The following is a 20,794-nucleotide window of genomic DNA, read 5'->3' as shown; positions in this document are numbered from 1 at the left end:
ATTCTGGACTCATTTCCCTTCTCCTAAAAATTTCCCTCCCACTGCTTCCACTGTTTGTAGAGGTACATGTTAGAGTTTCTAGGGATGATATGTCTCCTGGCTTGTGCCAGCAATGTAATTTTGCTAGTCAGTCCCAAACTAAAGGGGAGAACCAGATATGTCATGGAATAATAGAATGTTCTGGGCTAGAAGGGATTTTAAAGAGCACCTAGTACCAGATCCACTGCCATGGGCAGGGACACCTTTCACTAGAACAGGTAAAGTACAGTGCTGGATAAAAAGAGAAAAATAAAATCTTTATTTAAAGCCTATGGTGTGACAGAGAAGTCTGATGTGACTACTACTGTGATTTCTGCACATGCAACTGAGGTATAGAATTTTACCAGCTTTACACAGCTAAGTATTGGACAGTGCTAGAAGAAACATTTCTTTTATGCAAATACATTCTTATAGATGACCAACTGCTCAAATGCATAGTCTAAAGCAAGAAAAGTTGAGGAGTTTTGTGGTAGATATTATCTGTGTGATACTGTGTCAAAGTCTGTTCAAAATGTGAGCAGTTCAGCTTAATTTGATTCTTTCCTTTCTCAGAAAACACTGTTATATACTGAAATCTACTCTATTTTCAGATTGGAACACAGTCTGTTTGATCACATTTATAACTCTTTAAATGTTGAAATTATAAGGACCAGCTGCAATTAGCTGGGCTGTAGATTTCTACAGTTTTAGATCAGGGATGCTGTTCCACAGCTGTTTCCTCTGATGCAGTTCAACTGTGAGTAATGGTGTTTGACTGAGATGTTATTCCACAGGCCCTGTATCATTTGTTTCCAAACTCACAGTGAAATATTCTGGAGCACAGCCACAGGCTACACGTCTAGGAGGCCTCATTCCATGGTATTCAGAGCAAAGCTTGCAAAGGGAGCTGGAGAACAATGGAGGTTCTTTACTCTTCTCCTTCACCCTCAACTTCTCTGCCTCATGTTCTTGTCCCAGCTCTGCACTGCTTCCAAACCAAATATTTCTGACAGAATGGGGGAGGACGCACTCATTTTGCTTCTTTGATTCTGTCACTCAGCCTTGGATGATTTTTGTAATATTGGATGTAAAGTTCATAAATAGTTTCCTTAGCTGGATGCTTATGCAAAGTTGAATAAAAAAGGGATATGAAGCATCATGTTTTTAAAATACCTACTTGATATTAAAATATCAACCTTTTTTTGACATCAAATGTCTTGAAAGTTTGTTTTGTATGACTTACACAAACCAGGGCAAACACTGCAGGAGCAACAAGACCAACAGTAAAAGCCCAGGAAAGAGCTGTAAAGTTGTCTGCTATGCATTTTTATGCATTTACTATGCACAGTTCTGCAGATACAGAAGGAGACAAACTAGCATAAAAACAACAAAGAACTCACTATAGCAGCACTAGTGGGGCAGTGAAGATGACTTGCAGTCATGCAGAGGAAACACAAATTTCAGGACAAGGATTATGGGAAGTGGCACAGTAAGTAAGTACACCTTTATTTAAAAAAACAGTGCTTCTACCACTTGAGTGAGGCAAGAAAGGCTTGATGGCATCTGTTATTACATTCTAGAGCAGTAATGATTCCCAAATAGAAAGGGGCACTGGGATGGAAGGGATTTTGTCTCATGTACCCTGTGACCACATAAGCAGGTGAGACTGTTGGTGTCCTGATAAGCATCACTCTGGGCTGAATTAACTGCTGGTGAAGGTAGGTGCTAATTAAACCATGGAACCACTATCTTTTTCAAGTTAAGTCACTAAATACTAGCTATAGTTTTTGACAAGTTCATAGCTAGAACATGCAGAAAGAGTGAATAGTCTCTTGAAGAAATGAACAGCTGTACATTTTTTGTGGCAAAGAGGAGTGAGTTGTGCTAGACATTTTGGCAAAGTAAATTAATAGTAAGTATTTAATATACAAGTATGGCATTCACATTGTTGACTTGGGTAGTAATAAAAGTACAAAGAAAGGTCTCTTCAAAAATAATCAAGTCAGTTGCACATTCAGTTCACCAAACTACTGAACAGTGGGAATTGCATCTTTCCCTCTGGTTTTAAGAGAACTTCTTCATGAAGTGCAGTTTCAAGTAGGCAATGGTGAAGAAGATTATTGACATGCAGGCCAGAGCCAGGTGGTTCTGCCACAGACCCCAGGTGCTGTAATCGATGCCTTGCTTCTCCAGATAGTCTTCTCCAGTACATGCCCTACAGATAAATACACACACATTGATAAACTGGGTCAGTGTGAGGATCTAGGGAGATCTCTGGAAGTTGTGGTGTGATTGCATGTGTGTGGTAGGCTGGGCAAACACCAGCTGTATGTCAGTGGTTAATTTTCCATTCGTAAATTAGTTTTTCTTGTAGCTCCAGTTTCATGTAGGAAGCTGAAGTGGATTTTGTGAGGCTGTACAATTGTAGTGTGGGTGTGCATAGCTCTCACTAAAGAAAGTTTGAAGAACAGTGAGAAGCATAATGCCAGATATTTCTAGTGTAATAAACACTAAATATGACAACAAGCAGAATGTCCCCTGCAGTCAGAATGCAAAAACCCAAAGATTCATTTTCCATCTCTGGTCATCAGTTAATATCTCTGATACTCTGAATAATGTTCTAGGGCTTCTGAAGTTCCTGCAGGTGGGATTCATTTCAATGTACTAAAGTACTTACAGCTGGCCTATCTGTTGATCTCTGCTGTCGCTGCTTAAAACTGTGCTGTTAATGTTGCCGCAGAAGTTCAGACCAGTCAGCTCATTGATCTGTAAAGCCTTTTAAAATAAAAGAAACAACAACAACAGAATCAACAACAATAATCTCAAAACCTGAGGCATTTCTAATTGTAGGTATCATTTGGGGGGTTTGCAGACAGCTCACAGACTAAGAGAGTACATTTGCAATGAGCACGATCAGTGAAACTATTTTAAAACAGAAATTAATAGGTAAAGGAGTGATATGTTAATGAGATATAACACAATTAAAATGCATTCTACAAATGTGATGGTATCACTATTACATTGGCCAAATCCCCACTTTTTAGCAGAGTAGCAGAGTTCTTTTTTTCTTTTAAGAGAGCAATATATGCAGCCCACACCCTGTAAAGCATATATCACAACAGGCTTTACCACCTCCCCAGGCCAGACTATTTCTGCACAGGCATAGTAAAGCCCAAATTTCTCTGAAAAACAGCACCCTGGCTTAAACTTTCACAAATTAGGAGAAAAGCTTTAGCCTGACAAGTTTTTGTTTGATTGATGAAAAAGAGAAATAGATTTTTACTTTTTTGGGGGCGCATAACATTGTTCTTTACTTTGAAATATTTCTGTCCAGCTGCATTCCAGTGGATGTGGTAGTTCAATGTCTCTAATATAAGGTGTTTCCAAATTACAGAAGTGAGGTCTTGTAAACAGTAATGGGTGCTAGTTGATGAGAAACCTTTCTTGTTTCAAGATTCTGCACAACACTCCAAGGTTGCTGTACTTAATTAGCTCGCCTTTTGCTCATTAGGCCACCAAGTTTGAAGGTTTCTTTATCATGACTAAAGACCTTGCTTTTTAGCAAACAATTTCCAGATCTGTACACAGGAAAACAGAGCACTTACTGTCAATCCATATCGAGGGATGCTAAAGTATTTGAGCCAGGAGAGCCAGGACGCGACACTTGGGAGATTGACCAGCAAACCAGAGAAAAGCTAGAGGCAAGAATCACCAAAAAAAGCCACAACAACAATAACAACAAATGACAAATTACATCCTTTTATAATGTATTCTCTAGCTCTTGACTTTGCTTCTTAAGATAAAAAGGAATGGGAAAGCATTTCTAGAGGAAGAAACTGTTCCAGTGGAAGAACAAGGGAGAGGGAAGGAATAACTTTTGTTACCCAGCTTGGGGCCATAACCCCAGGTCCATCTCCTAAAATAAGTAACAGGAAATGCTTTCTCCTGTGCAATAAACCCATGTGCTTCCTGTCTGGGGGTCCCACACGGATTCACATGACTCTGCTGCTCCTCAAAGTGGGACTGCTGGAGGTGTGCTCTGGGTTTTGGTTGCGTGCCCTGAGTCTGAGGCAACATGGATTTTGGCTGTGGGTTCAGTGCTGCCCCATTTAAGGTTCCTGTCTCCTGACTGTGGCTGTCTGTATGTTGTCCAGTTTAACATGCTCAAGATGGGCTCTGCAGCTCAGCTGGGGGAGTGGTCTCAGAAAGCAGGAGGCTGCAGGTCACGTTCTCAGCCAGACACATTTGCCTTTTGGAAAGTTAAGGGAGAGAGAATAAAATGTAGCCCTAAGTGGCTTTCCTACTTTCCAGGCAGTTTGGTGGCTGGCAGAGCCACTGAGCAGAGGGAAGAGGAACCACTCTCCCCCTCACACCCAACCCTCCATCCCCCAGTTCTTGTTCATTCAAAGGACAAATCAAAATGTTCAACTCCACAGGATCAGGGTACTCAAATCAGACAAATCAGGATACGCTTAACCCCAACACATTTTGCAGAATTCATCTGAATTCTGGGTTAGGAGGATTCATGGATTTCACCATTTCTAGGATTTCATGATCCAATCTAGAAAACAGAACAATGCTACTCACAATCATAAAAACAAATGTGATAGTCATGAGTAGGTTTGCTACAGAAACCACGCTCTGTCCTGCTGCAATGGCAAGCGCCATGGAAGTGGCTGTGTAGGACACCATCATAAGGGTGAACATCATTGTAAAGAAGGCTTGTACTGTTGGTTTCAAACCTTAAAGATCAGAACAAGAAGGGTTTCAGTATGATCCTGCCGGAAGCTGTACCATAACCCAAATTCTATCCTGAATTTCTAGTGTGTCCTGCCAACAGAATACACTTTGTCTGCCAGCACAGGTTGTGTCACTGGGACCTGAGATTGCTGTGGTGCTTGTGGCAGCACCTATGTGTCTCCCCTGACAGTGGAGGACAGGATGGATAGGTAGTATGCCCAACACTGTAGTAACACTGAGGATAGTGAGTGGCTTCTAGTTTTCCATCAAAGGAGAAACTTCTAGTGCACTTCCATGAGTAGCAGTTGTACAGATTTTCACTAGTTTCCAGCAGAGAGCTCTCCTAAAGAACCTAGCAGCCTTTGGGTGGCTATGGGTTCAGTAGCAAGGTCTGTCTCATTCCAGTTTCAGTCTGAGAGCCTCTTGCTGATGTGGCCTTGTTCCCTATTCCTTAAGGAAAAAACTCAGACCAAAATGAAAAAGCTGGTAGTAATTCATACAGTATTAAGATCTTAAAATAATTTTTTTTCTTTTAGCTGTTCTTAAAAGGATCAGAAAAGTATCTTGTAAATGTCATCAGAAGCCAAGAAGGCTGCAGATGAAAAGGAATATATCAAACCTATGATATGGTTATGGCTTCCTCCTAGGGACAATGGGGATGAGATATCACAGGTTCTGCGATGAATACTTAAATCTACGTATCTTTTTTTGTAGGGAACAACATGGTGTGCTAAAAGCAAGTGCAGTAGCCACTGCCATGCCAGTGTAGTGCCTTAGCCTATATAAATATCCATGTATACATACACATCTATAAAATGCACGTGCCATGCTGATCTCTTGATGGGGCTGGAATGAGACTGTAGGAGGCCATACTTACCAAGCATGAAGTAAACTATGCAGGTGAAGATGATGCTGGGTAAAGTCCTTATGGGTATTAAATCAGCTATTAGCTTTGCTATGAAGTATGCAGATGTTCTGTAGTACCCACTGATATATTCATGTCTGGAACAGAGATAGGTACAGCACATTAAAAATTTAATCACTAAAAACCAATATGATTATTTTCACCCAGAGACAAATGAATTTGAGCTCAAACTGGATCAAAATTTTTCATACTTAGGCTGTAATGCAATGGTCCAGTAAGCCACACACTACAGAACTGGTGACATTCTCATATGTAAATGAACATGGGTATTTGTGCACATGATTTTTAGTAATTTTGTGTGTCATGTCATCAAAACAGAGAGGGTAAAGTTTGAATAATTTGCATATTTTATACAGCATAATATGCATATCTTTAAAGAGTCCAGTTAGATAGTATTTATTGCCCTCACTAGCACGTCATAAACTTTGGGCAATCCCAAAATTGAGTCTTCAGGGCTTTTTTTCTTACTATGCCAATAATCTCAAAACCTGAGCCATTTCTAATCACAGGTATCATTTGGGGGCTTTGCAGACAACTCACAGACTAAGAGAGTAGATTTGCAATGAGGACTATCAGTGAAATAATTTTAAAACTCTGCACTACCTGTACTTTAATGACAGCTAGCTACAGCAGGGCAGACAAACTCACTGCCTAACAGCAGAGCCTGGTAACATTTTTGTAAGTTTTACTTACATAAATATCTTCTTTTCCACAACAAAGAGTTCAATAGCTGAGACGCTGCTGAAACACTGGTTGGTGGTCAGAAAGAACATTGACCCCACTCTGTAAAATAGCAAAACAGTTAGCTGTCATTAAAAATGGGGTGAAAATTTAGTGTTTCCACTACAGTATACACAAATCCATCTGTAGTGCCTGAAGTTAGGCAGTGTCTGACCTCCCATCCCAAAATTCATGGGAAAAAGTTTTGGCTACAAGTCTGAGCCTGTAACAAGCCTGACACAGATGTGGTACAATTATTATTTGTTTTTGGCATATAAGGATAGTACATTCTCTGATGCATCAAAGGATAGAAAATGAACTGAGTGGTTTTTTGAGAGTGTTGTGTTTAGGTTTTTTTTCTTAGTGTGATTTCCCAACACCTTAAAGATTCTCAGATTGTGAGGCATTTGTCTGCTGCAAACTGTAAGGAACAGAATAAGCAGTGTGAGAAGTAGTTTTCACCTTTTCCACAGAAATTTAAGGCACTTCATGCTCAATTTAAAACTGGGCTAGTTTTAAGCAAATGGTATGAAGTGTTTCAGGATTAAGAACCCAAGGGTTTCATAGGTGCAAACTCATGTGTCAAGTTACCAACATAGAGCTGTCAAAATGATACATAGAGCAGCATAATTTGAAAATCTAACTTTAGGTGACCTTCTGCTGGCAAATCCAAGTACGTGAATAGAAACACTTGCAAGGTTAAAGCTTTAGTTACCTAGGTTTATGTAGCCACAAGCCTGTATATTTTAACCCTCTCAGTTCTGCAGGGACCTCACTAGAGGGACAAAAGCACATCCTCTCTTCCAAGTTACTCAGGTTTGGAATAACTACTGATGTGAAGGGAAGCATTTGCTTTAAAGAGATATTAAGCTCCTTTAAAGGAACCTGTATCAAATTTTTGAATATCCATTACCTAGGCTTACTGACCTGTTCTGCAGTCCAGCAGAATCCTCTTTAAGTCCAAAGAAAAGAGCGCCTACAATCAGTCCCAGAAAAGCTGTAACACACACCTAAATGGGAAAAAGAGAGAAGAGGAGGAAAACTATCATTCCCATTGCTTCAGAAGTTTTCCTGACTGCCAGAAGGAGGATGACAGTTTATTTTCATGCTCCACAGTGTGTAATTGCTGGGCTCTATCACACATCTTATTCATGGGATTGTTTTTAACAAGATACTACAATCAGATGTTCTGATATTTGCAGCCTGTAACGCGTTTTAAATAGCAAAGGTAACATCTGCCTCAAGGATGTCACTTAAAAGAGTGATGTGTGTGCATCACCATTTTAAATGCTAAATGCAAATGACAAAAATTGGAGGACAACTGATGGTATCAGGCAGTTCTGTCATTTGTAAGCCCAAGCAATGCAAGAGTTTTAACACCATAAACCCCTTGATCCATGGTACCCTCTCACTAAGATCCTGCCGAAAGGAGCAAATGTCAAGGATAATTCAGCTCCTAAGCCAGCTGCAGTGGAAAGCAGGGATCATTTCAAGACCAATTTGGGACAGATTAATGAAAAAACAGCTTAATGAGCCATGTACCCCTAAAAGAATGCTGGACAAATCCACCCCTAATGAGGGTGGGGAGATAAAAAAGATTGTGAAAAACCATTAACCTTGGATATTAAGGAGTTCCTTGAGAGACTAATTCTTGTCACAAGGTCAAGCTTTTACAAAGCAATTATTAAGGATCTCCATAGTATCAGCATACAGGCACACACACGTACTCAGAGCCTTTTAACCTCAGGGATTCTGGACTCATTTTACCTCCACACCAACCGTTTATTCACTCATTACATAAACCACGATGAAGATCATTTATGCCCTGGCTACTGGCCAGCTTTTCTATTGGCTTCTCTAGAACTGCTGAGAATTGCAGTGGGAGTTTTGGTGTTGCTGTGACTGCAGAGTTTGGCCCATGAATTAGGGGATTTCTGAGGATTATTCATTCTGCAGAGGCCAGCCAGACATTCTTTATTTTTTAAGGCAACGTGCAGCTTTGAAGGAGTCAACACTTTCGGTGTTGATCCTTCTGAAAAAGCACCAACAGAGGCAGAGTTTCTCTTTCATGGTGGGTGTTAGACCCCATTGTGGACTTCAAGGCACTGTGTCTAGAAGACATCATCACCAATATGAACAGTCAAATGACCAAACAGCAAACACATTACGAGAGTGCAAAAATATTTTTGCACTTGAGCCAACTGCCAGCATTTCATTTTGTGCTGAAGCTTAATTAAGTATGCAAATGCAGTCTGTTAGCTTTTCCTGGAGGGGGAGAGGATTTGAGGCCAAACCCCACAGTGCCAAGACTGGACAATTCGAGTCAAATCTGAAGAATGTTCTTGAGCAAATGTGTGAAATTACTTGGGAAATAATGTGCTCCTGGCTGGGAGCAGCAGAATGCCCTGCTAGGAAAAGTCTTGTCTCCTAAAGTTTTCCAGCAGTCCAAAAACAATTGCTGAACAGTCCCAGATTTGGGAGCATTCAGGGCGCCTTCTATTCCCAGACTCCCAGACCCTGAACACTCTTTCTTCAGATGCTTACTGCAGCCAAAATACCAAGAGGCAAAACTATCTCAATGACTTATCTAATAATCCAATATATCAATGTATACCACAAAATTATTGATACAAAAAGCATTACCTGGGCTATGGAAGCTTGAGGATTTCCTATCAGATTTTTGAATGTGCGTTTGGACACCCATTTCAGCTGGTGAAAGAAGGAATTGGCGTATGTGATTTGCCGGAAAACTCCTTTGGTTTTCTTTTTATTTCCTGAAGAAATACTCTCTAAATGTGCTTTTGTTTCTTGGTAGTAGACAGAGCTTGAATATTTTTCTGCTAACTGCTCAGCCAAGCTTTTATCATATTCAGAACTTCCTTCAGTGCTCTCTGCTGAAAAGATTAAAAAACCAGAAGAATTAAAATGCACACATAGTTCCAGGGATTCATTGTACTCAGTCACATAACATGCAGTTCAAAAAAGCTGGTATAAATAAGACCAAACCTCTGCTTGTCTGTGCAACCTGTCCCAGAGGCAGCAGCCTCTCAACACTCTGACCAGGCAAACCCTTGTCTGCCCAGGGTATTTCAACCTGGCAGCAACATGGCTTTTAGTGAAAATTTGATTTTTACATCCCTTTCCCCACAAAGGTTTCTGTAAGTGATCTGTTTCACAGATCTGATAACATAATTCTGGACTTCCCAGACTTTTAGATCCAGGTAATCCTGAATGTCTGCTTTGGTCATAAATAAATTGCTGCAGAACTCCTTTTTTCCTCAACACAGTGTGTGCTTTTCCAATGACAGAGATAACATACATTGCCAGCTATAATATTTGCAAGACCCCAATCACAGCATTTTTGAAAAATGATGGTTGCTCCTTTGGTAAACATATGGTGAAACTGTGTTTGGCCACACAGTGTATTCATTTCCCTTTTCAATCCTGAGAAAAGAGAGGAAGCTACTAACGAGTAGCAGCAGAAAAGGATGAGAAAGCATGGTCCATACCATAGGTGAGAGCTGATTAGTTAGTTTGGGGATAATTTCTGCCTTAGCACATCTTCAGGGAAGCATCAAGTGAACTCTAGCCCCCTATCTCTACCCCCACTTCCCACCCTGCTCAGAGGAAGGAAAACAGTCATTTCCTGACAGAAAAAAAATTCCATTGGGTAAATTCTACAAGTCATAACTGCATCAGACGATGTCCTTTACTGGAACAATTGCCCTGATTTCTCATCTCTGGTTCTGCAGGACTTCAGCTGGTTTGCCTTGACAATGAAAAAAGCTCTTTTCCTGTGCTGAGAGTTAAAAAACCAGTTTCCTTAATTGCCATTCCCATACATGTTAGGATAATTTGACTCAGCTCTGGGTCTCATACCTGTGTTACTCTCATCAGCCTTGTTCAGTGCCACAGCAGTGGAGTCTCCATTGATGACATCCAGGAAGAAGTCAGCAGGGTTGTTGTAGGGCTCACACTGGTAGCCTGTGGTGACAATATTACAAGCCCTGAGTGGGCTGTGTGACTGGGCAAAGGCTGTGCTTGGCTGCAGAGCACAGCCATACATCCTGCCCACGGAGCAGCCTGCACCAAAGGCACAGCAGGCTTTGGAAGGTCTGTGTTTTCCCGAGGGATGAGCAGCACTGCCGGGCAGCACCATCAGCAAAAACAAGGTGACAGCTGGCAGTGTGCTCTTCCTGATCCTAGCCTGGGCTTTCTCTGATGAAAATTCACCCAGGAAGAGCTCATCTAAACCCACATGTGGGTCAGGAGGTGAAACACCCAGAGAAGTGCTTAGCCTGTTAAAATCCTGGGCTTGCTTGGATGCAACGAGTCCAATTCTGGCCTGGAGCTATTGGCATTTTACTTGAGTTGGTGCAACTAAAGGTTGGCCCTGATGGAAGTTGTGCTCACCAATGGACTGGAAGTACTCAATGGCATGCTGGGCTGGCCCGTGGTACAGCACTCTCCCTGCAGCCAGCAGTGTCAGGTTGTCAAACAGACGGAATATGGAGTACCGGGGCTGGTGGATGGAGAAGATGATGGTTTTCCCTTGTTCTGACATCCTGAATGTGAAGAATGATGGAGATGTCAGCTTTTTGAGTTGATTCAGTGTTTAGACAAGAGAATTCCAAAGTTCAGTTAAGTTTTGATGAAGTCTGATTAACTTTGTGTGACAGAGAGGGGAGAAGGAAGGAAAATAAATGAAAAAGAAAATACTTAGGTCATACTTACAGCGTCTGTGCGAGAAAAGAATTCCCACTTTGGAGATCACCTTTTCAGTAGCAGTAGAACAGCATTAGCAGTACTGGCATCAAGTCCTGTGGTTGGCTCATCCAAAAACAAGATGGCAGGATCTGTGATGAGCTCCATCCCAATATTGGTCCTTTTCCTCTCTCCCCCGGACACCCCACGAGTGAACTGGGTGCCAACCTGATACAAAACAAAAAACTTATATCATTTGGCCTGAAGAGAAATCCTTGAGGAACAGCATCCTACTCACATGGCAGTATTTGGGGAGAACTGTAAGGAAGTTTCGCCCTACTCTCAGAAACAGATGAAAATGTTATCTCACACATAGGCTGGTTCTCAATGTCACTATTACTTGAGGTCTTTTTATCCACCCACAGACTACTTTTCCCTTTCCCTGCAATGTTTCCCTTCACATATGGTAACAGCACAGTCTGTACAGAAATGTTATTCAGTTTTTCTTTACTGAAACAGTCTATTGAAATTTACTTCTTTTTCATCTGCCACGATGAGCCGTTTGGTTGATTAATAAACCACTTATTATTGGATCATGGTTTAAGCACAATGTTTACAGGCCTTACCTTGGAATCTGCCACTTTGCTCAAACCCAGTTCCTTGATGATCTGATTCACTCGTTCATTTTTTTCCTTCTCCTTCACTGACTTTGGCAAGCGGAGTGCTGCTGAGAACTTCAGGTTTTCTCTTACAGTCAGGGTTCCCATCACCACATCATCCTTCATTAAAAAAAAAAAAAAGGGTAAATACTTGGTGGTAGCTCAGCAGTTTCTATTTGTTCCTCTGACAACTGCATCTACCTATGTTTTGTGCTGTCCTTGCATGCAGAGGGACAGCAGCATCAGCCAGAACATGCAGTAAGGTTCACCTTCAATGCCTGTGTCGTAGCAGAGTGTTGATGTAATTGTATTTGCCTTAATTCATGAAGCAACACCATATAGGAACAGCCTCCATCATGCATGATATCAAGATGCATAAACAGCAAAGTATTAAAAACTATCCCCTATGAATTCTTACCTTATTCAGGTTTTTGGAGATGTTAAGGGAGAAACTGAAGGGCTGAAGGGACCTAAGGAGCAGCTACAGCTCAGGTCATTATCACAGTGTGTTTGCCTGTGCAGCCTCAGCCCACCACAGGTGAGAGCAGGGAGAAAAGAGGGAAGGAAAAGAGAGGTTGGATCCATGTGGATTAGGGTGAAGGTGTTCCCAACTTGTTTTATCAAAGGAGGAGGCAGGGGAGGTTTTTTAGATATTTTCTGCTTGTCTCTTGCAAAGGGAATCTGTCAGGTGTAGAAAGTTCAGAGTTACATGTGGTTTGGGAGTCCACCTTTCTGTAACAGGCTGACCATAATTTTAAGGAATTTTCCTAAATTCTTGGATCAAAGCAAGGTATTTGCAACACAGCAGCAACTTCTTACAGTAGAATCCATGGTGATAAAAATTACTTACCTGTACTACATACCCAGTAGTACATTTAAAGTTGGGAGGTTGAGGAGCTCCATTGACCAAAACATCACCAGAGAGCCCACGGGGATCCTTCCTGGCAGCCAAAATATCCAGTAGCCTAAAAGAAAGTTTGGTTGCTTTGTCAGATGAACATGCAGGAGGCAAAGCTCTCTGAAGCATAAACCTAGCTCATGGTACAAAGAGCTGCATAAAAGCATAACACATTAAATGTCTGCAATTTAGAAAACCCCCAGCAACTTTCAAGGACTGTTTCTTTTGTCCTGGTTTCCTAAGAAAATTAGATCTGTGCAGTTTCACATCCATTTTCTTCAATAATTCAACTTAGAATGATGTGTAACGAGCGACAGTCAGCAAAATGTGGACTACGACTGGATTTCACCTTTGTCAGTGTAAACTGCTTGTCTTTTTTGAATTCAAGGATTTCTCAGGAAACAGTGAGATTTGCACAGACCTAACTAAAAACTCAATCTTTCTCTGAAAGAGGAGTCCATTACTGCTAAATGTGTGCAGTTTTATTTTCTCCTTGGTGTAATTTTTGTGGAGAGCAAAGGAGGCACTTACGAAGATTTACCACTTCCAGTGGGTCCCAAAATTGCATTCAGTCCTGGTTTCATGATGCCACTGTAAGACAAAACAGATTGGTTTTACAAAATAGTTGGAGTGGGGTTATTTCTTTTACTGTTTCAACTGGTAGGCCAGTGTAATTTATCTGCACAACTACTTTCTGCATTGCATTAATTTTGGAATTAAAGAAGCTGCCTAATCACCAGCAATATTTATCATCAAACTTCACCTTAAGTTTTGTTGCTAATTCTGCTAATTCAAGATGAACTAATCTTCATATAATGAAGACAGCTCAGAAATATCACTAAAATGTAGCAAAACCTGTCGGCATTTTTACCACATGGACCTCTACAAAAGAAGCACACACGTGCTTTAACCATATTCAGTTCTAAAGGTATTATTCTCTCCACACAGAGAATAATGGTCTCTGTAGGTAGAATAAACTAGGGATTTGTCTGTACTTAAATAACAGTTGATAGTTTCTCTGTATCTGACATTAAAGCTCCATGAAACTCAAAAGCCAGATGGAAAATGTTCCAACTAACCCATGTGAATCAACTGAGGTACCACAACACATGGCTTTTCAGGAAAGTACCAAAGCCTTTAAGAGCTCATGTTTAGCAGGTGTGGAAATTCCATGGGCAAAGAGCAGGACAGACAGAGCTACACAAAAGGGTGAATATTTATGATATAAACAGGAGTGAGAGAGCTGAAAGTCATGGGTGACTTGGAACAGCATATTTTACAAGCACTTGCCACTAATTTTAACTACTGAACTGTGAATGGGCAAACTTTATTCACTGATTATTGAACAAAGGCCATAATTACATGGCTGGTTTACTGCAGCAGTGCTCAGTGCTGGAGAAAACACCCCAGAACAACTCAATCAAAAAATGCCAAAACCTCAGAAACCTTTACATCTATTCAAAGTTAACCTAATCCTCACTCATATTAACATGTTAAATGATTTAAATTAGACCCCCCAAAAAATCTCCCCTTCCCAAGGCCACCTGAGGGCAGGAGACACAGCCATGGAGGCCAGGCTGTTGGTATCTCAGCCAAACACCCTGGTGCAGTAGGAGGATTGCCATGCAGTGTGAAGCAAGCAGAGCTGGTTGGTGTGCCCTGTGCTGATAGCAGCCAGGAGGGCTGTGCTTCCAGGGCCAGGGACAAGGAGCTCTCTGCTGTGCAGCCTCAGCCCAGTGACTGAGGACCTGGGCTTAAGCACAGCTGGCAGCAAACATGAAGCAACCACACATAGAAATAAATTTTTCTAAATCTTCATCTGCATATTGTGCTTAATGGCTCAGTGCCATGAGTGAACACAGCTGTTGGGACAGAAATAAGACATACACACACTCTGAAGAGATGTTTAAACACCTACTTGACGTTTCTCAAAACTTCTTTATCGGTAGTTTTTTGGAAACACAGGAACCCAGTCTTTGTCTTCACACGGTAGCAGATGTTGTGGAAGGTGAGAACGCTTCCTGGCCTGCCAGCCAAGTCTGGCGAGGATTGCCTTCTGCTGGGAATGCCATTTATACTGGAGTCTGACATCTGAATGCATAGGTGTGGCTGGCTTTCTGCCATCCTTCCTCTGGAAATGAAAAACAGGAAAGGGAAGATTTGATTAGGTATGGAGAGGAAAGATGTGTCTTTTGGGCTCAGTGTTTAGCACTGGGCCTAGGGTGGGCCTGGAAGATGCCCATCTAGGAGGGGCTTTTTTGGGTAGGAAGTCTGGGCCTTGTGGGCTCAGACCTGGAGATGACATGAAGCTGATGAGAAGCCAGGTCTGCTGGGGTTAGGGAGATAGAAGAGTCTCCCTCCACCCTGGTGGTCTGTTGGGTGGGTTGACCTTGGCTGGCCAGCAGATGCCCTCCCAGGTGTCCTCTGAGGTGAATATCTGCTCTGGCACCTGGACCTCCTTCTCTGGGATCTCTAGAGCTGTTTCTCCCACATTTTCTCACCCCTCTCTCACAGCTTCTCAACATCTTTTACCCTTTCTTACACAGGTTTCCAGAGAAAGGAAAATAATGTCGTTATAGGAACATGAAAACTGACACTGCTACCAAGTAAATCCTCTTCCTTGGGTTTGATTTCCATGTGAAAACTAGAAGGTAGCTGTGGAATAATTAAAGTTATCTCACCTCCCTCATCAGGCAGGGTCCTGCCTGTGAGCCATCCACCTGCACCATGGGGCATCCCTGGCTGTCCCTGTGCATGCAGACCTTTGTCCCCTTTGTGCTTCCTAAGGGTCATTTAGGTGAGAGGTGGGATCTGCCCTCTCCATGTACCATGCTGAGTCATCAGAGCCTAATTACTGTGGCAAATGTTAGTAATGCAACAGTTCATGGGAATCGAGAGGGTAGATGAGCAGCTGGGAGCTGTGGGGTGACCAGTTCCCTGCCTCAGCACAGTTACACTGCTTGCAGCAAGAAGGGAGGCAAATTATGAGACAGTTCCAGACATGCTCAATGAATTTCAGAGCCGTTAGTAAAAATGAGCCTTGCAAAAAAAAAAAAAAAAAAAGCTGTTTAATCTAAGAGACTCATATGGTCACATAAAAACCCAAACCCAAGCCCTTATCTTGTCAGTTTGCTAAGGGTGCTTGACAGACAGCTGAGCTCTCCTTTGTGGCTATCAGCACAGTGAAATTTCTGGAAGTTCTACATTCAGCAACAGGCCTATCTGCACATAAAGGCTGGTTCATCTGTCTCCCAGTGATCCTATCCCAAATCTAGCCCAAGGTTGCCTCTCCTGAGAAAGCTTCAGTTGTCTGTGCTGACAAAAATATAAGGTCTTAATGTTTCAGTAATCAGTAATCTTGGCCCAGTGCAAAGAAACTGTGTTCCAAATGTAATTACAATGGGTCTAGCTTTAATTTGAGCTAAAATGTATTTTGAGCAAGTTGAACATCAATCAAGTGTGCCTCAAAGTATAGAAGCCTTTTACTGATAAACTGCATACACTTTTACTCGTGCCAGGGAAGATTTACCTACCTCAAGGAGGGCAGGTAATTTTATAAGGTTGTTTATCCTGTAGTTATTCTAATTTGGCTGGACATCAATCATTGCCTTTTGAAAGGATGCTTTGGTAACTTAGAGAGGTACATTCAGAGCTGCAGTGGGAATTTTTCATTTTAAGGCTCACCAAGTGCTGAGCAGATGTTTGCTGAGCCAGGCACCAAATGCTCAACCACAGGGGCAATACAACATGTAGGCATTAGAAAATTCCTTGAGCTGTTGGATAACCAAGCAGCAAAAGGTGAGTGCAGATGGCAGGAGACAGTGTGACTCCAACCTTGATATATCACTACTATGTAAGGCATTTGCATCAGTATTTTTCTTGATCACATTTTTTTCTCAGCTTAACATTTCAGTTTTACTGATACAACATTATGAGCAAATGAGAAAAAAATAGGTAGAGTTTGACTTCAGGCATTATCAACAGAATGGTGGCATTTTTCTTAGTTTCATTTGATTTTGTTGGGTTTTTGGTCCTTTTTTCCAAAGACCAACATGATAACGCTTGCACTGAAATTTCTGAAATGCTCTTTAGGAAACAAATTTCCTTTTTTTTGGGAATTAAAGAAATTCAGTCTTCCAGACTGAACTAGCCAGGTAGACAGTAAGCAGACGATCAGAAACTGTTTTCACAAATGCAGGATCACACTACTTTCACAGAGTCATTCCTAAGAACAGACAGTCTGTCATAGTCATATTTAATCTGCCAATCAAGTTATTATGAAATTGTACACATCCTTGCAAAAATGTGTGCAGAAGCTATATAAATAAATCAGCTATGAGAAAAATTACACATATCCACAGCAAACAGTCTTTCAGTGGCTATTTAATACAGATGTCAGCAGAAAACTTCCAGTTCAGGAAGGCTTGAGCCCAAATAGCCAGAGATAGCCCAAATCTGCCAGAGAAAAACAATGTTCTTTGCTATTGTCCCTTGGGAAGGCACTAACTACAGGCAGCTGTGAGCAGAGGCTGGATTCAGGTCTCATTGGACCCCTAATGTAAGTTGTTCCAGCCGTTCCTGGCTGCAGTGTGCCTGTGCCACTTGCAGGGACAGGGTGGGGTGCAGCAGGTGGAACGCTTGGTACGTGGATTTGCCTGTGCTCTGTTCCTCCCTTCAGGAAAAAGGTGTATTTGTGGGGACATGCCATTTATCAAAGTGAAAAAACCCAAACTATTTCAAAGGTCGTTAATAATGAAAATAACATGTCACACTTTTGGAGCTACTAGAATTCATTGTAGAAAGAAATTGCAGAATTAAGCTTTTGATTTGCTTTGTTTTTTTGGATGCTTCGTTTTCACTGTGGAGTGAAGAGTCGCAGTTTGGTATTTTACAAATCAACCTTCCCATTTCTTATCTAGCAATAAACTTCACCAGAGGAACACAGGGGCATGCTGTCTCACAGCTAATATCATTGTCAGCTGCTTGCAATTGCTCCTCAGAAATGCAATTTTTAAAATATTGTAATTTTTAATGGTTTTAAAAATAATTTATTGAGTTTCATGTGACATATAGCCATGAAACATTTTAAGCCAGAGCTTGTGCAGGACAAAGAAACAACCACGATGAATGTTAATCAAATCAATTTCTGTGCAAACTTTAAATGAAATTTCTCAGATTTCATTACCAATGGCTTACAAATGTTTACTTTAAATCAGAAATGAGCTGGAGATTCAATGGCAACATGTACTGCCTGCTGTATTCAGAAGTATTTGTTATTCTCAATAAAGGGTTTCATATTCTCATCATATCAACCCTGGGTATAATACCCTTTTGCATTAACAAAATATAAAATCTATAAACCCTTTGGGAATTTTGCAAATTTTGTTTGTTTTGCTGAATAGTTTTAAAATATTTTTTATTGCTACTTTTTCAGCATAATTTCATCTTTAGCCTTATAGAAAATCCTCTTTTTCAGAGATATTTAGTCTCAGAAAATTTTGTCAGGAGACAAGGACTGGATCTAGAGATTTAATCTTTTATTAATGGCAAAATGAAACAACTTTCTTAAAAACAACCAAGAAATCTCTTTGCCCACTGTTTAAATTCAGAGAAAATGAAGTCTCAGTACAGTCACTTTCCTGTGTATTCTTCTGAGACTTGTTAAGTACAAAGTCTCATTTTTCCTACACACACAGGGCACTAAAAAACATCAAACAGCATAATGTGTTATAAAGTTCAATCGATTCAAACCCATTTGAATCACAACAATATCATACCTGGAGTCTTTCAAACAGTTTCAGTAGATGTATTTGTATTCCTTAAGATATATTGTCTGTACAAAAAGCTAAGGAACATTCATTCCTGTCAGTCTTCATGCAAAGCTCTTGGCATCAGAGGGATTTGCAGTTCAAATAGAAAAAAACACAATACTAAAAACCAATATTATAGGAGGCATAGAAAAATGATGAATAACAAAATTCAGACATGCATTTTTTAAAATCCAGGCAGTTACTCAAAAGATTTTATCTCTATAGAGAACAAGCATTGACGTTACTTAAGGAGGAAGAGTTTTAGAGACAGAAGCAGTTTCAGCAGAGTTTTCTAAAGGAAGCTTCCTCAAACCCTTTTTAAAAACAGTCCTTTTTCCTTTTTTCTGGGTATTTGAACAAGCCAGGTAAACCACAATTAAGTGTGCTATTATTTATTTTATTTTAATGGGTATAAAGTTAAGTCTTGCAACCTGCAAGCTGAAACAGTACTGTATGTGCATTTTGGACTTTGGAGATATATATATATATATTCACAGAAGTTGTAAGTATACCTTTTCTCCCCCTTCTTTAGACCTTTCCAGGGATGTGGACTGACCAGAGAATGACTGTGGGGATGCACAGAGGCCAGGATATACAGTCCCCTTTCTCAGGAACACGCGTAGGAAATTAAAACCATTTGAGTAAATAAGGATAATGCGATTCAGGCAATCTGTAAGTTAATTGCCAGCCGATTTACCAGGGATTTGTAACCTACCTTCCATGAAAAGAGCCCTGTGTGTTAACTGGGGACCGAGCAAGCAGAGCATGGTGCATGCAGGCATTTGCACACCGGTTAACATGCATGAGGGAATACCACGGATAGCAGTTCCTGCAAAATATTCTCCTTTTTCACCTTTATGGTTGTAATTTAAGTCTCGAAGCTTTTCCCTTTCCCCCATTAATAAAATGTATTTTCATTGATTTCTTGCCTTCCCAACAAAAACTCTTGAAAAGCTGGGAGAAGGCAGGCGAGCTTTTTGCTGGGCTTTCCTTGGCTATTGGAGAAAAACAGCTGCCGACTACAATTCCGTTGCAATGGCAGTGTAAGCAATTCATGGACAGGGAAGCAAGGCACTACACGAGCTGAATCTGCCCCAGTAAAAGGTCTGAAGTGCTGCTACAGACTCACTCACCAGCGGCAGGTCCGGGCAGCGCTGCAGGGCTGCTGAGGAGGTGCCAGAGGCGCCGGGAGGGATGCAGGATCCAGAGGAAACAGGAGCGTGGTGTGGAGGAGCACAGTCCCGACGGCTCGCTCAGCTTGCAGAGCAGGGCAGTGCCACCCGGATCATCACATCTGCCGCAGAACGAGCTGCCAGCTGGGTTCCCTGTGCTCCGTCACCCCCGGGAGTCTCCACCCTCTCCCTGCGCGCTGGGGAAGCCACGGGGCTTTGTGGGGAGGGCAGGGCCAGGGCGAGCCACAACCTTCACCTTTTCTCCTTTTTGCTGAGCAAGTCGTGAGCTGCAAGGGCAACACCTCGCCGGGAGCTGCCCCAGCCCAGCCACGCCGGTAGCGGTGACACGGGAATGAAGGAGAGCATCTCCACGTGCCCGAGGCTTGCAGCCATGGACAGGGCTGGCAGAGCTGGCAGGGTGGGATGGATGCCGGCACGGCATGGCAGGCACAGCTCAGCCGGCTGGGAAGTCCTCTCTCCCAGTGTGCTGGAGACAGGTACGTTTTCCTTCAGTTCCAAATGCCTGCAACAATGCAAAGGCTATTTTGAGCCCACCAGAGAGGGGTTTTCACTGGACAGTACGTGGGCATGTCGTTGATGCTGTGGAAGGAACTAAAGCTGCACTTCAGGAACTAACCACCTTTGCTATGCAAGGTAAGGGCACTAGTCCCCAGATGAGGTCACTGGGCAGCATCAGCCACAGCTTTCCAGGAGCTGTGATAACACTGGGAGCAGGGTCAATTACAGGCATGACACTTCTCCCATGTCCTCCCTGATGCAGTTTTGCTTTCCAGAACAGCTGCAGCTTCTAAGAATCCCAAAGATGAGGCTGGGCAAGCTCTAGGGGATGCTGAAGGAATTCCTTTGGTTCAGTTGGTGCCATCCTGAGCGAGTGGTCTGCCAGAGCTTTGACAAATGCATGAGCCCATGGAGTCACAAGCTTTCTCCTTAGCAGAAGACATAGAAGAGTACATGTTATGGATGGTTTCCAGTTAAAATAATGATTTTCATGCTCTCTTTTTCCTAGCAAGACTCATTACTAATTATTAAACATCAAGGCTGCCTGGTCCAAACACCACAGGGCCAGATCTTTCAGGTGGCTGTAACCTGGAATAGGTAAGTATATAATTGTTCATAAACCACCCTCC

At 41.9% G+C, this 20,794-nt stretch overlaps 1 protein-coding gene across 2 annotated transcripts; it reads right to left on the bottom strand.

Moving 5' to 3' along the window:
- Positions 1–1,490: 1,490 nt before the first annotated feature.
- Positions 1,491–19,846, bottom strand: ABCG2 (ATP binding cassette subfamily G member 2 (JR blood group)). 2 transcript variants are annotated; one of them, XM_085058289.1, is made up of 16 exons: positions 19,608–19,846; positions 14,583–14,795; positions 13,196–13,255; positions 12,617–12,731; positions 11,734–11,886; positions 11,178–11,335; positions 10,817–10,968; positions 10,283–10,387; positions 9,047–9,297; positions 7,331–7,413; positions 6,377–6,466; positions 5,636–5,760; positions 4,606–4,760; positions 3,624–3,713; positions 2,696–2,793; positions 1,491–2,233 (listed from the first exon to the last, which is right to left on the bottom strand). In XM_085058289.1, exons 2-16 carry the CDS (start codon positions 14,786–14,788, stop codon positions 2,083–2,085), a joined length of 1,992 nt encoding a protein of 663 aa, XP_084914415.1. In that variant the 5' UTR covers positions 14,789–14,795; positions 19,608–19,846; the 3' UTR covers positions 1,491–2,082. The 2 variants fall into 2 exon arrangements, with proteins under 2 accessions (XP_084914415.1, XP_084914416.1); XM_085058290.1 differs by having other exon boundaries at positions 9,047–9,294.
- Between the last annotated feature and the right edge of the window lie 948 nt (positions 19,847–20,794).

This window comes from Lichenostomus cassidix, chromosome 4, assembly GCF_008360975.1.
Source record: "Lichenostomus cassidix isolate B80296 chromosome 4, HeHo_3.0, whole genome shotgun sequence".
In the NCBI taxonomy this organism is placed as follows: Eukaryota; Metazoa; Chordata; class Aves; order Passeriformes; family Meliphagidae; genus Lichenostomus; species Lichenostomus cassidix.
This window is presented reverse-complemented; position numbering and strand designations above follow the sequence as displayed.